The following is a 14,637-nucleotide window of genomic DNA, read 5'->3' as shown; positions in this document are numbered from 1 at the left end:
CCACAGGTCTGCGCGGGGCTTTGTTCCACCGCTTGTATCCCATGACTGAAGTGAACACTGACACAGGGACAGTATGCTGGGTCATAGGTCAGTGAGCTTCACCACATGGCTGAAGGTTTGTCTTCTTGTCCCCCTGCAGTGTGAAGGAGCTCAGGTGTGGCAGACCAGCCCTCTGCTCTAGTTTTGGAAAAATAAAATGATTACAGCAGAATTTACACTGAAGATCCGACGTGTTTGTGCAGCTGATGGATGGGCCAGGCCCTCTAATGTGCTGTGAATCAGACATGATCATGATCTCACTGTTAGCATCATTGCTGTACGAGTTTCGTACACCTGGAGACCCAGCTGGGACTCCACCTCTCACTCTCTCAGGTGTCCTCACCTGTCTGTCATTCGGTCACCTTGTTAACTTCCTGACTGAAGGAGGACGTCTGTCCTCATCTGCTGTGACATGAATTATGGCTGTATCCCAATTCAGGGTCTGCAGCCTCAACGATCCTCAAGGGCCGCGTACTCAAAGACCGCTAAGGCCGGAAGTGCGAGGCTTGTGAAATGGGACGGTCCTAGCCTCCGTTCGCGCTGCCAGGTTGCCTAGCAACCATGATACTACAGCTGGAAACGTTCACACAGCTTGTTTGACAGAAATGAAGGAGAAAATCTTTTGTTCATTTGTTTGTTTCTACATGAGCTTTGATCATTCTCTGTAAGATTAAGCTCAGCTATTGAACGGCGTATATTTTAAAGTAAAGGCTTTAAAACCAAGTTAGTACAAACGTCACTAATGTCACATGACTTTGCCGACATGTGGCCAACAGGAATGTTTAATGTTCTTCGTTATTAAACATTTGCACATAAATAAGTGACATAATATTCAGTACTTAAAGTTTACTCTTCGGGCGCCCCTCATCCGCCGTTTTTTTCCAGCAAAATTATCCACACCCACGCTATGCATTCTGGGATATGTTGGGCCACGAAGTCTACACCGCCACGTCCTTAAAATTCAGGGAAATGAAGGACGCATTTGAGGGCCGCATTTCGAGCAGCCTTTGAATTGGGACAGCCTTCGTCTGTCGCAGTTACGTAATTAAAATGCGGCCTTTCAGGCTGCACACCCTGGATTGGGATACAACCAGGGCTGGGTATCATCACTGATTTCGAATCGATTCGATTTGAATCTGGGAAATTTTGACAGTCAGAAATATTATAATTCAGATCAGTACATTTACATATTTTTGTATCTATAAAAAGGAAGCTGACACACGCAAGACTTTATCACAGGTGTGAGCATCACAGCAGAGGCCTTTGTGTCAAAGTAGCTGAAGATAAAACAGAAAAACATGAAGGTGATTTTCCTGTTCTGGGATTTTATAAAAATATTCTGCAGTACATCAAAAACGAAAGAAAACCATTAATCAACATATGAACATCACCTCTGAAGTTACAGCGGTTTTATTAGAGACACGGCGTTTTGCATTTTGCATAATTTTAAAAAGTTTAAATTTGTTCAGTATTGAACGGCAGAAATTAGGTTTTCTTTTCGGAAGTATGTAAAATGAAAAAAAAAAAAACAGCGCGTTGTGAAACAACAGATGTTTATGTGAAGCGTAGTTTGGATCTTCTTTTGCTGCTGGTTCGGTCAATATTGTTTGGAGAGAGATCAAACTAACAGCTTTAGAATCAGCGCAAAAAGGGCGTGAACACAAAGCGCGGACCCGCCGACAGATCAGAATCAGCGAGCTGTCGGCTTTCAGCCCCGACTGTGAGAAAGGCGACATCTAACTGATTCTGATCCGCGGGTCGCGCTGTGTGTTTAAGTCTTTGTGCAGAATCCGTGTTCCTGCTCTCATTTACTGTCTTAGCTGTTTGGTGGTTGTTGAAATTTTGTGAGATGTCACCAGAGATTCTGGCATTTCGGGCAAAATAAATTTATATTAAAAAAATCGATTCAGGATTTTAATGAATCGATCTTAATCGGTAAATCGATTATAAAAACCCAGCCCTAGATACAGCCTCTGTTTACTCATTTTCCATGAGGAAAACTGATTAGCGTTAGTGTCATATGTCATAATACCATCCATCCATTTCACGGAGCGGGTGCAGGGGCACAGCTGTGACATAATATAAAGCAGATGAACTACACCCACATTATAACCAGAACTAATAAAGCTCTGCAAAGGGTTTTTGCAGGTGCGATATGAGTTAGCTACCATTAACTTCCGGCCCTTTAAGTCAGGCTCAGACCTCTAAACCACCAAATACACAAAGTCACGGGCGGGACAATCTGTGAAATCTCCTCTTATATTGTAGCTTACCTGTAATTATGGGTCGTTACGTCTGGAGATGAAAACTGGTCATTTCCACAGCTGAAATATCCAGAAATGTCGTCACACTGCAGGAAACGGGTGCGCACGAGGGAGGCGGGAGAAGAGTGATTATATAAATAAATGATCAGAGATAACAGCCTCGATCAGTGCTGCTCGGTTTATTGAAACTGTTGTACATGTGCCCCAATACACGTGTTAAACATGTGTTTATAGCAGGACCAGTGAGCGTCACAGCAGGACATGTGCTCTTTAGACGAAGTGGGTGGCTCTGAAAAGAGCCGTTGGGTGGATGCAGCAGAGCTGCAGTTTACTTGGAGCTGGTGTACTTGGTCACGGCCTTGGTGCCCTCGGACACGGCGTGCTTGGCCAGCTCACCGGGCAGCAGGAGGCGCACGGCGGTCTGGATCTCCCTGGAGGTGATGGTGGAGCGCTTGTTGTAGTGAGCCAGGCGGGAGGCCTCAGAGGCGATGCGCTCGAAGATGTCGTTGACGAACGAGTTCATGATGCTCATGGCCTTGGAGGAGATGCCGGTGTCGGGGTGCACCTGCTTCAGCACCTTGTACACGTAGATGGCGTAGCTCTCCTTCCTGGTCTTTCTCTTCTTCTTGCCGCCCTTGCCGGCGGTTTTAGTCACGGCTTTCTTGGAGCCCTTCTTGGGCGCGGACTTTGCGGGTTCAGGCATTTTCCTTCGTCGATACTTCCCAACAGAGAATGTGCCCGTCAGCGCAGAGCGGCTCTGTTTTATTTCCTCTGTATGCAAATAAGGCTGTGCAGATCCCCGCCTGTCATTGGTCGAGGCTCTGCCTTTGGTCGACTGGGTAAATCGCACAACGAAGAAAAAGAGCAGTGCTTTATTTAACCTGCTGACGGGGCTGTGGGACATTTATCGGGAGTGCGGAAGAGCAGATTTAAATGTGTTGCTTCAGTACGTGTGCAGACAAACATTGATCCATGTGTGCGTTACAACATCACACAAAGACCGAGACAGCCGAGGGAAGCTCCGGGAGAGGCTCGGCTGATAATGACGGTCCTTCGAGAGCCGCACAGCGGACTGCAGAGCCCAGGACACCGCAGCTGCCAGAAACAGAGACTTTGTTTATCCCCCAGGACCAATCAAGACAGACCAGAGCAGCATGACGCTGAAGATAAGGGCGGGGCATAAACAGGCAACAGGAGTGAGATAATAAATGCACAGAATATACAGTATAGACAGTTTTAAAATTAAAGTGACTGAAAGGTGAATAAAAAACTGATTAAAAGTGAGTACAGTGTCGGCAGTATGAAAAGCGTGTAGTTTGTTTCTGGGTGTGGGAAATGGTCCAATGGCTGGAGTTAAAAAGCTCCCCCGTAGCTGTGAGCTGCAGTTTGATCGTATATGAACAGATTGTGTAAACCAGGGGTGGGCAACTGCAGGCCTCGAGGGCCGGTGTCCTGCAGGTTTTAGATCGCACCCTGGGTCAACACACCTGAATCACATGATTAGTTCGTTACCAGGCCTCCGGAGAACTCCAAGAAATGCTGAGGAGTCATTTAGCCCTTTAAATTAGCTGTGATGGATCATGGACACATCTAAAACCTGCAGGACACCGGCCCTCGAGGCCTGTAGTTGCCTACCCTGATGTAAACCATAACGACAGTGCACTAATCCACACTTTCATCCTAATTGGCAGTGACAACTGAAATGACAAAGTTCTGGTAGCTCTTTGCCCGGCCTGCTTTTATTAACAGCAGTTTAATGATTGGAGCAAAACGTCTGAGCAGCAGATCAAACAGGTTACAATGATCATTTAATTATAAATGACTTGAAGTGCACATTGAGGCTGCGAGACACTGAGCCATGGCTCGGTTCTTATTGCACATCTCTGCCATGCAGGACAGTTTATTTTATATTGAACTGGAGCTTTGGTTCTTCTCCCCCTCCCCAAACTTCAGTGTTCATATAAAACACTTTTAGGGAGATCATGAGGTTTAAAGCCTGGCTCAGTGAAACTTTGTCCTCCAAGCTGAAACCTCAGTGTCTCCATCCAGCTGCTTATGAACTCTGCAGTCCTGTAACCACTCAAACGCAGCTGTGCTTGTTTAATGACGCGGTCTGTGGGCCTGCACCGCTACACTTCCTGTCCTTGACATAATCGTACCATTGCGCCCCCCCGCTACACACCTGTGTACTAATACAGTACAATCAACACTAACCCCCACTGCATGCTCTGTTAGTGAGAAGCAGACTCCAAACAGCACTGAGCTGAGGGCCAGGTGATACAGAGTCTGTGCTGTAAACCGCTGCTCTGAGTGCGTGTATGGCTCGAAAAGAGCCGTTGTTGGTAGGAGAGCGTGTAGCTTAAGCTCTCTCCGCGGATGCGGCGAGCCAGCTGGATGTCTTTGGGCATGATGGTGACCCTTTTGGCGTGGATGGCGCACAGGTTGGTGTCCTCGAAGAGTCCGACCAGGTAAGCCTCGCTGGCCTCCTGCAGAGCCATGACAGCAGAGCTCTGGAAGCGCAGGTCGGTCTTGAAGTCCTGAGCGATCTCGCGGACCAGGCGCTGGAAGGGCAGCTTGCGGATCAGCAGCTCGGTGGATTTCTGGTAACGGCGGATCTCGCGCAGAGCCACGGTACCGGGCCTATAACGGTGAGGCTTCTTGACGCCTCCGGTGGCCGGGGCGCTCTTACGGGCAGCCTTGGTGGCCAGCTGCTTCCTGGGAGCTTTTCCTCCGGTGGATTTACGGGCAGTCTGCTTGGTCCTGGCCATCTTACAGCGTCGGGCTCCTCTGCGTGAACAGCGAAAGAGAGAATGAAGTCTGGGCGCGAGCAGCGGCTTTATACAGGGGCTGCAGGCGGGAGCTCAGCGCTGATTGGTCCAGATCTGGTAGCGCGCGCACCGCAGCTGCTCAGCTATTGGACGAAAATGTTCAAAATGAAGCGCTAGACAGAGCAGAACTTCTTTATTGTTATTCAGATGTACAGTGAGACAGCGCCGCCTACTACTGCACACATGCGGGGTGCACAGCTTCAGCAGCATGTACACATATGAACACATATGAACAGTATTCAAAAAGATAAGATGTACGAACAAACCGGGAAAAATAAAAATACATTAGTGTTACATATGCAGAGTGTGGGTTACTGCACAGTGCTTATGTGAAGTCCACAGAGGTCTTTGAGATGGGGGTGGGGGGCTAATTCAAATTTAACTCTAAACAACAGCAGGTAATAAACCAGTAAACCAAGAAAACAAAGCCATCCACAGCTTCAGTGCACTCAGCTCCTGTCATCAGCACCAGAATAAACTGGAAATATTTGCAGCACTGACTGGGAAATAATTCAGGTTTCAAAGTATCATTGAATCACTGCCTAGCTCAATTATCAGATTCTATTTATTGACATAAGACTGAAACTCATGTTTCTAATGTTCTGACAATTCAACATGCATTTCCCCCTCCAGTGAGCTTAACTGGGAGACCAGTACACTCTCTCACACACACACTCACTCTCACACACACACACACACACACACACACACACACACAAGCTCGTAGCGGAGGCTGTGGTGGCTCTGAAAAGAGCCTTTGATGCACTCTGTGCGGGAGCAGCTTTTACTTCTTGGCCTTCTTTGGCGCAGTTTTCTTTGCGGGCTTCTTGGCGGCTTTGGGCTTTTTCGGGGCGGCCTTCTTAGCGGGGGACTTGGGCTTCTTGGCTGCCGCCTTGGGCTTCTTGGGAGCAGCCTTCTTGGGGCTCTTCTTCACCACTTTCTTCGCAGCCTTCTTGGCCGGAGATTTCTTCGGGGTGGCCACTTTCTTCACCGCGGGCTTCTTGGCTTTGGCGGGAGCCTTCTTCGCGGGCTTGGCAGCCTTCTTCTTCGCTGGTTTCGCGACTTTCGGTTCTTTCTTAGCAAGCTTGAAGGAGCCGGAAGCCCCGGTGCCCTTCACCTGACTGAGAATGCCTTTCTCCACCAGCTTGGCGACGGCGGTGTTGATACGTTTGTTGGCCTTGGGTACGTCCACATTTTTGGCGGTCAGGTATTTCTTTATGGCCGCCAGCGACGTCCCCTTGCGCTCCTTCGACTCTGTCACCGAGGCGACGATGAGCTTAGGGAGGCTGGGTCCGTCCTTCTTAGCCCGGGGAGCGGACTTCTTCTTGGGAGCCTTGGCCGGGGCTTTCGCCGGTGCAGCTGCGGGAGCTTCTTCTGCCATGTCTGCGCGTGAGCTTCGTACTGAGCATGTCGGAGCTTCGCGCGGGAGGCGGGACTTATCAAGCACATGAGAACCATGGAGAGTGAAGCCAGCCCTCCGCTCTGCTGCCGCTACAATCGCGGCTCTTCTTGTGTTTTCTTCGCCGCGTTTCGGAGCTCAAACCGGCCCCAGATAAACGTTTGAAACCCCCGTTCCGAGGCAGCGGGGAGAAAACTCTTCGGTCTCCCGTCTGATCCTGTTTTTGCCCTTCGGGACTTCTTCCGTTAATTTCGGGAGGCTTCAAACCTCTCTGACACACCGCCTCTCGGAGCAGCTCGCAGCGAACTTTCTCCACATTTCTGCTCCTAAAGTGACCCAAAGCGGTTCGGATGAAATGTGATCTCGGTGCTCCGGTCAGCGAAGACCCGTGGGGACAGAGTCCCGGTGAAACAGCGGCAGTGCCGGGGATAGTTGGGTTCTAACGGAGGCAGATTTCGGTGGCGGTAAACACACGCAGGCTGCCGGTGACCGGGCGGATATAGAGTCACAGATGATCCGCTGGGAGAGACTTCCCTACATCCAGTCTGACTGTACACGCTGATGTGATATTATACTGTTATCTATAATATCACACATCAGCTGTTTCATTCTGGTGTTCAGTGTTAGACTGGAAACTGCAGGAAACTGTTTCTGTGTTTGCAGCGGAGCCCACAGCATTGAGAGACTTTAGCACCCAGGACCAGTTTATTCATGTTACATTTATGATCAGACATGTGCACAAAAGAGTTTTACTATTGCACAAAATTAAATGCTTTTGCAATTTAAGAAATTCTGTGGCAGAGTAGTTAGAGGCATCATCCATATGTAAATTAAAGTCACCGACCAAGATGATTTTATCAAAATGAATCATAACAGAGGAGAGGACAGGAGATTAGAGAGTTCATTCAGGGAATGTTTGCAGGATTTGGGAGGTCGATAGATTAATAATTCAAAGGAGTTAAAAGAACCAGGATTAATGGACAGTTCAGATGGTCCTTATAAACCACTGCGACTCCTTCGTGACAACAGTCACCTGGTTTGAGTCTCAAGGAAGAAGAAAAAGTCTCATTTCTGAGCTGTGATAAAATGTTATGCACGAATGATTTATTAGATTTAAAAAAGGCAACAATTGCAGCAGAGATGGGCTTAAGAGGAATAGGTTTACATCACACAGAAATTAGATTACTGAGTTTGGTTTGATTTTATGAGATTTTTTCCATCTATGCCTTATAATTACTGGGACTGGTAAAGATGAGGCAGCTGACTGGAGAACAGGTGTAGCAGTGAATAACTGGTTATGCACTTTAGCAGATGAAATACTGATGTTGAAACAACTACAAATTCAAATTCAAATTCAAATTTTATTTGTCACGTACACAGTCATACACAGTACGATATGTAGTGAAATGCTTGGACAACTGCTCGTGACCTAAAGAAAACAAAAAGGAAAAGGCTATGAATAAGATAGGAAATAAATATGAAAAATTAAAAAGGGTAAATTTAACTAGGAAGGAATAAAATATAAATTAAGGTTAAAAATGAAATAACTGTACAACACAAATTAGAATGAAGGGTAAATTTAACTGGGAAAGAATAAGATAAAATATATAAATTAAAGTTGAAAATAAAATAACTGTACAACAAAATACACAATATAGAACTATATAAGAATGTATGAAGAAATATAAATAAATATATACACAATAACAGCAGCTGTACAAGTATTAACTGGAAATGTACTTGTCACAGAGTCGCAGATAACATGATTTTCCAGGACTCATGCTGTAGGGGTCGTACACAGTGGCCCCAACAAGGGGGGATGGCCATAGGGGGGAGCTGGCCACCCCTCTAACTCGTTTTGTTTGTCACCTTTCAGCCTCGGCTTGTGAGCACAGTTTTTCACTGCTAAAATTAATCAAAGCTACTCTAAGGCTACGTCCACACTAGCCTGGGTAGATTTGAAAACGGCGTTCTCGTCTGAAAACGCTCGGTGTCCACATTATCGTCTTCAGTTGTTTTCACAGAGTTGTGCGTCCACATTGAAACGGCCCAAAACGCTTACGTTCCAGTCCTGCGCGCAAAAGAGTGAGAATTAAAGAATTTGAAGAAAAGCTATCTGGAGCATGTACAACTGATATTAATCTTTTTTTGGCTGTCAATTGAGAGCAATCAAAACAACTGCTGTGTAACGCCCTCCGCTGTCTTTTTAATTGTCACATGACTGCATCACATGACTAAAATGCCGTCTGCGTTTTCGAGTGTCCACACTGCAACCGGACAGCTCCGTTTTGAAATGTATGTGTTTTCAAGAGCGTTTCCAAAACGTCTCAGTGTGGACGAAAACGCATTAGTGTGGACGTAGCCTAAGGAACCCAGTGCGTGACAATCCACTCATCAATTTGGGGTGTGAAGCAGTCAGGCCAGAAGGGCCAGAGCCATAAACCTCGATGGTTTTGTGGATGTTCTTGTCAAAAGACATGGCAGTAGATGGATAAAACAGTTTTGAATAAATGTGATGCCAGACGATTTTGTTCCGTAGCCGTTAGAGTCAGGGATGGTTTTGAAACACACGAAAGTCTCTGTGTGGTGTTTGACATGTAAAAGCTCTTATTTCCAATTAAAGAAGTACTGACCTATAGCTGTCTGACCTACGCTGCTTATCTAACATGACACACAGCGTTCATACAACCCGTAACGTTGCAAAAGTTACTAAAGAGGTAAAACATGTAAAGATTGTCTCTCTCCATGCACTCGTGTGCAAGCATGTTGTTCACATACACCACAGAGAGTGCAGTGGTGCATAATGACATCTGTCTGTCCTGCCCCTGGAGGGGGCACCACAGCACTGATGAAATTTCATAAATGAGCTGATTGGGGCACACAAGGCAACTGTACGCATTAAAACCCCCATGAATAACTGCCCTCCACCTTAAACTATTGGCCAAAAAAAGAAAATAACACATTTTATTTTTATATGACAGTATTCAATAGAATATTTTTTCTACTCTCTCCCAGTTTGTATTTTGTCATGTATGGCTGTGTTCTCTCTGTGACCCCTTTGTTCTCTTATCTTTCCCCTCAAACCCGACCAGATGTGGCAGAGGAACGCCTCTCCTGAGCCCGGCTCTGTTGGAGGTCTCTCCCTGTTAAAATGAAGTCGTCGCTGAAAATGATTGGCTGGACGGGATTCAGAGTTTTGGGTTTTTCCTCTAGTATTCAGTCTGTACTTAACCATACAGGGTGGGCCATTTATATGGATACACCGTAATAACATGGGGATGGTTGGTGATATTAAAGTCCTGTTTGTAGCATATTAGTATAAGTGTGAGGCGACTGTTGTGTTGGGCTGATATTAAAATTGATTACATTAGTATATGTGAGGGGGCAAACTCCTCAAGATGGGTGGTGACCATGGTGGCCATTTAGAAGTCGGCCATCTTGGATACAACTTTTGTTTTTCAATAGGAAGAGGGCCATGTGACACATCAAACTTATTGGTAATGTCACAAGAAAAACAATGGTGTGCTTGGTTTCAACGTAACTTTATTCTTTATTCAGTTTTTTGCTCATTTAGGTTGAGAAAATTTAGCGCCAACCATGCCTTAACGTCTTCCAGACAATCAAACAGACCCTTCAAACAGAGGATTCACAGATTTCCGTCTGTAAATCTGAGAGTCATCTGCGTAGCAATGAAACGAGATATATATTTTTTAAATTGAGCCCATCGGAAGCATGTAGATTAAAAAAAGGGCCGAGGATAGAGCCCTGGGGGACCCCACAAGAAAGCACGGTCTTGGGATAATGAGTCTCTGAGTTTAACAGAGAAGGTTCAATTAGATAGGTAGGATTTAAACCATTCCAAAACAATCCCTTTTATTCCAATGTTGTTCCAGTCTGGAGAGAGAGAAGGCTGCGATCTACTGTATCAAAAGCAGCACTGAGATCTAATATGATGGCCAGGACTGCCATAATGAATTAATTAAATACACCATTAAATTATTAATTAAATGTGGCAATAATTAATTAAATTGGAAATAATTAATTACATAAATATTTATGACACATGTAATTAATTAATTATTGACATATTTTTAATTAATAACACATTTAAATAATTATTGACATTTTAATTAATTATTTAATGATTTATTTATTTAATTCATTTTGGCACTTTTGTCCCCTTCATGTCTCCTTGAAATCATTTTATCTGTCAGCCTCACCCATCAAACTAAGTGGGCGGGTGTAATCTCACGTCTAGGTTGTCAACAGAACATGTTTGTGCTCAGATGTTTTCAGAGATGTCACTAGCTCTGCTAACAGTCAGCTGACAGAGTGCACCGAGCTCACAGCCCCGGTGTTCCAGCTGAACTGGTTTTTGTGTTTGTTTGTTTGTTTGGGGGGGTTACGTTAACCGGTTTGTTTACATATTCCACTCTCCGTGTTCCACATGTTGCATTCGCAGATTCTCATTTTCACCGAACGATCGTCTCTTTCCGCCTGGTCTTGTGTCTCTGTGCTTCTGTAACATAAAGAACGAGCTGACATTTTTCTCACGAAACCAGCGATCAGCTCAACAGACCCTCAGTTTACCTGCATGCATCCTCCTCCTCATCTGTCAGCTGTTTAACACCTGCTGCTAATTCAAGAAACACGCCTACGTTACCTGGTGATAGTCACAGTTTAACTGGGCAGCCGGTGCTCGATATAAAGCAATGTCAGCGCATTTTTCTGCACATTCATTCATAATGTTGTAAATCCAAGCCCATCATGTATTCATGATTTGAATCCTGTGTGAAATCTCAGAAACACACCTTAGACAAAGTGAATCTGTGAACTAAGGTGTAGGTCTGTTAGATCATGTTGTGCTGATCCTCGTTGGGGGATTTGTGTTCATACTGGAGTGCAAAATTAAAACCAATGGAAGATGGACAAGAAAAGTTCAAAGCCATCAGGTGCTCAGTTTAGAAAAAAGAGAAAGAGGAGGAGAAACGAGCAAAGATGCAGGTAAGCAGATGTGTGATTGGATAATGGCAGGTCATCCTGAACCAATCAGAACACTTTATTAATCCCTGAGGAAATGATGTGGGTTACAGTTGCTCCAAGAAGAAATGGTAAAAATAGCAACAGTAACAGACTAAACTCCAAACAATATGTTACAGATTTTAATATTAATTGTCAGTTGTTGATTTGTCCTGTTCTCATTGTGTGATGAATTATGATGGCTGTTTGGCAGCTGTTTGCATACTATGCATACTCTCCCTCTCTTCATGTGTGTGTTTCTCTGGTGAATTTCGACAACAGTTTTATGTTAATGTACAATCCTTAATATGTTTTATGTGTGTGTGGTGTGTGGGGGGGGGGGGGGGGAGGGCGCCTGGAGGACCCCTAGAGACGTTATCCCTGGAGGGCTTAACCCGGGGGTTGTGTTCATAACCTGGTTAGTGGCTCTGGTCGCTCTTAGAGGTTGTTCTCCTCGTGGCTGCGTGCAGCGGGGCTGGAGGATGGTCTGTACTGGTGGACGTAGGTTACTGGCCTGGTGGCCTGGCTGCCCCTGAGTGGATCCGGGGCAGGCGTGGGGTTCGGGGGTGCTTCGCCTCCGTGCTGGGGCTCTGGCTGGGCCTTGGGGGCTTCGGTCCTTGTTGGTGTGTCGCCGAGGTTGTGGGCGGGTGGATGCACGGGGGCTCAGCCCTGGCGCAGGGGGCCTCTGGCGCATCGGCCTAACTAGGGGGCTCTTCAACTGACAGGGAGTTTGTTCCATCCTTGCAGGAGTCCACTCTGCAGGTGGGGGAGAGTCATAGGAGAGGTGGAGAATAAACTTAACCTGGGTGTCTACTGTCTTGTGCAGTCTGGGAGATGATTGAATGTTAGGGTGGGTACAGTTTCCTCTGCGGTGGGGAGAGGCGCACGTACATGCAGTGATGCGTGGAAGGAACATGAGTGAGGAGGAAAGCATCTTTACCCAAACTAAAGAGCAGAGCAGGAATACAGCAAACACACCTGTAGCTGTTAACTGAGCCTAAATATTGCAGGTCACAGACAGTCACGGTGCTAGGTGTAGGCTGCTGGGGCATTCCCATGATGCAGTGGGTGTTTCTTCTTCACTATTAAGTCTTCATAGACCTCTGTGCACTGAATCATCCTGGTTATTAATAGTTCTCTCTTCCACAGCGTGTCTTTATCCTGTTGTCCTTCCCTTATATGGAATCTATACTCTAATAAACATGAGCTCATCTTAAAGCAAACTTCAGATCATAGTGTAAAAGGTGCAGCACAGGATTGAAACAACAGGATCAACATGGAGACAGGTGTGTCTGATGTGATAACATTATTGTGAATAGAGATAAATATGTGAACACAAACAGCCGCGGGTCTTCTGGCCTTTGCAGTGTGACTGCGTCCTTTATGACCCGTCACAGGAGTTGATCGTTAGCTACAGACGCTCCGCTGGCTCACTGTGGTTTCAACACTTACACACAGGTTTGTGTCACAGCTGCTTTTGGTTGAAACGTTTACCCAGAGCGGGTCAGACCAGTGAGTCCGGGCTGTGACCCGCCGTAGTTCATTTAAGGTCGTACTGCTCTCAGATGTTGTGTGTGGCCCTTAAAAGAGCCGTTATTATCAGCGCGCTTCTCCCGGAGCTTCATTTCGCCTTGTCAGTCTTCTTGGGCAGCAGCACGGCCTGGATGTTGGGCAGCACGCCGCCCTGAGCGATCGTTACTCCACCCAGAAGCTTATTCAGCTCCTCGTCGTTGCGGACGGCCAGCTGCAGGTGGCGGGGGATGATCCTAGTCTTCTTGTTGTCGCGGGCGGCGTTTCCGGCCAGCTCCAGGATCTCAGCCGTCAGATACTCCAGCACAGCCGCGAGGTACACCGGGGCGCCGGCACCAACACGCTGAGCATAGTTACCCTTCCTCAGCAGCCTGTGGACACGGCCCACCGGGAACTGCAGCCCGGCCCGGGAGGACCGGGACTTCGCCTTCGCTCTGATTTTTCCGCTCTTTCCGCGTCCAGACATCTTTGTAACTGACTTCGTGCTATTCCCGCCAAAACATGGACTCCGGCAGAGACTACGCCTTTATATAATCACCTGCTGCTCGCTCATTGGTCAGGCTGAGAGTAAGTCTAATCGTCCAATCAGGAACGAGCAGCACTGCGGTTTCTTTGGTTTTTGCGTTGTGTGATTTTCAAAATAAAAATGAAGTATTTTATTTTTATATGGATGACAATTTTAAGGCAAACTACGTCAAACACATCAGTATTTACAGCCCAAGGTACTTTACCATGTTCATCACAAAAATATATAATAACAAAAACCCCACAAAGGGTGTAAACGAACAAAGCCCACAGGACACAGCAAACAGCTCACTGTGCTGTTCGAGGTGAAGAGTCGTTACAGCAGGACTGAGTCTGTGAACCTGGCCACAGTGCTGAGGAGAAATCTGGGGTGGTTTTTATTTTCTCCCATCAGTCATGAACTGTAAGAAGTTAATGTTAAAGCACAAATCACAAAAATGCACAAATATAATTAATTTGCAATTATAAAGTTGTTTGTGAGCCACAATATTCCACAACGATCATCATGTTGATTTTATCCTAGCAGCATTTCCTCCTGTAAAATAACAGAAGTGTCATATTTTGTCAGGTTATCAGTGAATTTTTATTTAAGTAAAAGAGTAAAATAACATTCATATCTGAGCTCTTTTCTCTTCTTTTACTTTGAAGCGTACTAATACTAATATCACTCCGCTGCCTCTCACGTGCGATTGGCTGGACCTTTCCAAGTCCGACAGAGCATGCGCAGTAACGTGTTTGGCCGTTTCAGTTCGCTGTGGTTTCATCAGGAGTATAAACGCCTCTTTTCTCAATTTCAGGCTCATTCTTTATCCTTTGCTGTTCTTTTTCCGGAGCTTTCTGGAGAAGTCACGTTTTTCGTTGTGGTCTAACCAATCAGCAAATATCACTGTGCTGTTCCCTGCAAGCTATTGGCCGAGTTGTACTGACACGGATTGCATATGGATTTTATGAAATGGCCCGAACCACGTTTTGCTTTGATGTAAAACCATTTAAAAGAAACACATCAAAAATAATCAATTAGCAGTTAAATAAA

At 46.0% G+C, this 14,637-nt stretch overlaps 4 protein-coding genes across 4 annotated transcripts; all 4 read right to left on the bottom strand.

The window, feature by feature from the left end:
• Positions 1 to 2,467: 2,467 nt before the first annotated feature.
• LOC121812558 (histone H2B 1/2) lies at positions 2,468 to 3,048 on the bottom strand. Its single transcript, XM_042215083.1, has one exon. The coding sequence runs from the start codon at positions 3,004 to 3,006 to the stop codon at positions 2,632 to 2,634; it is 375 nt and encodes a 124-aa protein (XP_042071017.1). The 5' UTR covers positions 3,007 to 3,048; the 3' UTR covers positions 2,468 to 2,631.
• Positions 3,049 to 4,534: 1,486 nt separating this feature from the next.
• On the bottom strand, positions 4,535 to 5,128 carry LOC121812552 (histone H3-like). The gene has a single exon (XM_042215069.1). The coding sequence runs from the start codon at positions 5,069 to 5,071 to the stop codon at positions 4,535 to 4,537; it is 537 nt and encodes a 178-aa protein (XP_042071003.1). The 5' UTR covers positions 5,072 to 5,128.
• A 695-nt stretch (positions 5,129 to 5,823) lies between these two features.
• LOC121812555 (histone H1-like) lies at positions 5,824 to 6,559 on the bottom strand. Its single transcript, XM_042215072.1, has one exon. It carries the CDS (start codon positions 6,510 to 6,512, stop codon positions 5,916 to 5,918), a length of 597 nt encoding a protein of 198 aa, XP_042071006.1. The 5' UTR covers positions 6,513 to 6,559; the 3' UTR covers positions 5,824 to 5,915.
• Positions 6,560 to 12,433: 5,874 nt separating this feature from the next.
• On the bottom strand, positions 12,434 to 13,588 carry LOC102292055 (histone H2A-like). Its single transcript, XM_005949924.2, has one exon. It carries the CDS (start codon positions 13,543 to 13,545, stop codon positions 13,171 to 13,173), a length of 375 nt encoding a protein of 124 aa, XP_005949986.1. The 5' UTR covers positions 13,546 to 13,588; the 3' UTR covers positions 12,434 to 13,170.
• Between the last annotated feature and the right edge of the window lie 1,049 nt (positions 13,589 to 14,637).

The sequence above is a fragment of the Haplochromis burtoni genome, unplaced genomic scaffold, assembly GCF_018398535.1.
Source record: "Haplochromis burtoni strain Fernald_Lab_line unplaced genomic scaffold, NCSU_Asbu1 Contig_654, whole genome shotgun sequence".
Classification (NCBI taxonomy): domain Eukaryota; kingdom Metazoa; phylum Chordata; class Actinopteri; order Cichliformes; family Cichlidae; genus Haplochromis; species Haplochromis burtoni.
The sequence above is the reverse complement of the archived record's forward strand: the minus strand, read 5'-3'. Positions and strand labels throughout refer to the sequence as shown.

Excerpts from the sequence above, each read along its gene's own strand:
- LOC102292055 (XM_005949924.2), bottom strand. The coding sequence starts at position 13,545 with ATGTCTGGACGCGGAAAGAGCGGAAAAATCAGAGCGAAGGCGAAGTCC.
- LOC121812558 (XM_042215083.1), bottom strand. The coding sequence starts at position 3,006 with ATGCCTGAACCCGCAAAGTCCGCGCCCAAGAAGGGCTCCAAGAAAGCC.
- LOC121812552 (XM_042215069.1), bottom strand. The coding sequence starts at position 5,071 with ATGGCCAGGACCAAGCAGACTGCCCGTAAATCCACCGGAGGAAAAGCT.
- LOC121812555 (XM_042215072.1), bottom strand. The coding sequence starts at position 6,512 with ATGGCAGAAGAAGCTCCCGCAGCTGCACCGGCGAAAGCCCCGGCCAAG.